This window comes from Pyrgilauda ruficollis, unplaced genomic scaffold (assembly GCF_017590135.1).
Source record: "Pyrgilauda ruficollis isolate IOZ18807 unplaced genomic scaffold, ASM1759013v1 scaffold1092, whole genome shotgun sequence".
NCBI lineage: Eukaryota > Metazoa > Chordata > Aves > Passeriformes > Passeridae > Pyrgilauda > Pyrgilauda ruficollis.
In genome coordinates, this window is record NW_024509122.1 from 7,485 (window position 1) to 9,132 (window position 1,648).

The following is a 1,648-nucleotide window of genomic DNA, read 5'->3' on the forward strand; positions in this document are numbered from 1 at the left end:
TCTGGTCACTCCCAATGACCCGTGGTCACTCCCAATGACCTGTAACCCTTCCCAGTGACCCGAGGTCACTTGGGATGAGCAGTGGTCACTCAAGATGACCCCTGGTCACTCCCAGGTGACCTTCTGGGGGTTCTTGATGACCCTCAATGGTCCAGATGACCGATGGTCACTCCCAATGACCTCTGGTCACTCCCAATGACCCGTGGTCACTCCCAATGACCTGTAACCCTTCCCAGTGACCCGAGGTCACTTGGGATGAGCAGTGGTCACTCAAGATGACCCCTGGTCACTCCCAGGTGACCCTTGGTCATTCCAAGTGACCATCTGGGGGTTCTTGATGACCCTCAATGGTCCAGATGACCGATGGTCACTCCCAATGACCCATAACCCTTCCCAGTGACCCGTGGTCACTCAGGATGACCCCTGGTCACTCCCAGATGACCCCTGGTCACTCGAGATGACCCTTGGTGGGTCCAAGTGACTTTCTGGGAGTTCTTGAGGACCCTCAATGGTCCAGATGACCGATGGTCACTCCCAATGACCCATAACCCTTCCCAGTGACCCGTGGTCACTCGGGATGACCCGCGGTCACTCGGGATGACCGGCGGTCACCTGGCTCTCCACCAGCATGGCCATGTCCACGAACATGTCGTGCAGCTCGCGGATGCTGGTCTCCAGCTTGATGATCTCGTTGTGCCGCGTCTCGATCTCGTTCAGCGCCTGCTTGGTCATCTGCGAGTCCATCTTGATCCTCTCCACCAGCATGGCTCACCTGGGGATCACCTGGGGGCTCCTGGGGTCACCTGGGGGCACCTGGGGGCTCCTGGGGGCTTTGGGGTCACCTGGAGGCACCTGGGGGCACCTGGGGGTCACCAAAGGTCCCTGGGGGCTCCAGGTGGTCACCAGGTGGTCACCCAGGATCTCCAGGTGGTCACCAGGTATCACTTGGTGGTCACCAGGTGGTCACCAGGTGGTTCTGGAGGTCACCAGGTGGTCACCAGGTGGCCAGCAGGATCTCCAGGTAGTGCTGGAGGTCAGCTGGTGGTGACCCAGGATCACCTGGTGGTCAGCTGGGGTCACCTGGTCCTGGAGACCTTCAGGTGGTCACCCAGGATCTCCAGGTGGTCACCAGAGAACTCCAGGTGGTCACCAGGTGGTCCTGGAGGTCACCAGGTGGTCACCAGGTGGTCACCAGAGGGCTCCAGGTGGTCACCTGGTCACTCCCAGTAGCCCCAGTGACCCCCAGTGACCCCTGGTCAGTCCCAGTGACCCCTGGTCACCCTGGTGGCTTGACCAGTTGACCCCCGATGACCCCCGAGTGACCCCTTGACCCCCGAGTGACCCCTCACTGATCTCGAGCTGTCTCTGGATCTGGTCCTTGCAGCGGTCAGCGAACACTGACCACTCCCATGAGTGACCCCAATGACCCCTGACCCCTGAGTGACCAGATGACCCCTGAGTGACCCCCGAGTGACCCCTTGACCCCCAGAGTGACCCCTTGACCCCCGAGTGACCCCTCACTGATCTCGAGCTGTCTCTGGATCCGGTCCTTGCAGCGGTCGCGGTACTTGGACTGCGTGGCGTTGTACTCGGTCATCACCTCCACGAACTTCCGGGACAGCGTCGAGTGCTGGGCAGGTGAGACACG

At 60.9% G+C, this 1,648-nt stretch overlaps 1 protein-coding gene across 1 annotated transcript; it reads right to left on the reverse strand.

Moving 5' to 3' along the window:
- Window positions 1–588: 588 nt before the first annotated feature.
- Window positions 589–1,639, reverse strand: LOC121356491 (syntaxin-1B-like; the record flags this gene model as incomplete). The annotated part of the gene is made up of 2 exons (XM_041472984.1): window positions 589–767; window positions 1,465–1,639. Coding segments are annotated over 2 exons (354 nt in total), but the record flags the coding sequence as incomplete, so codon positions are not given.
- Window positions 1,640–1,648: the final 9 nt, after the last annotated feature.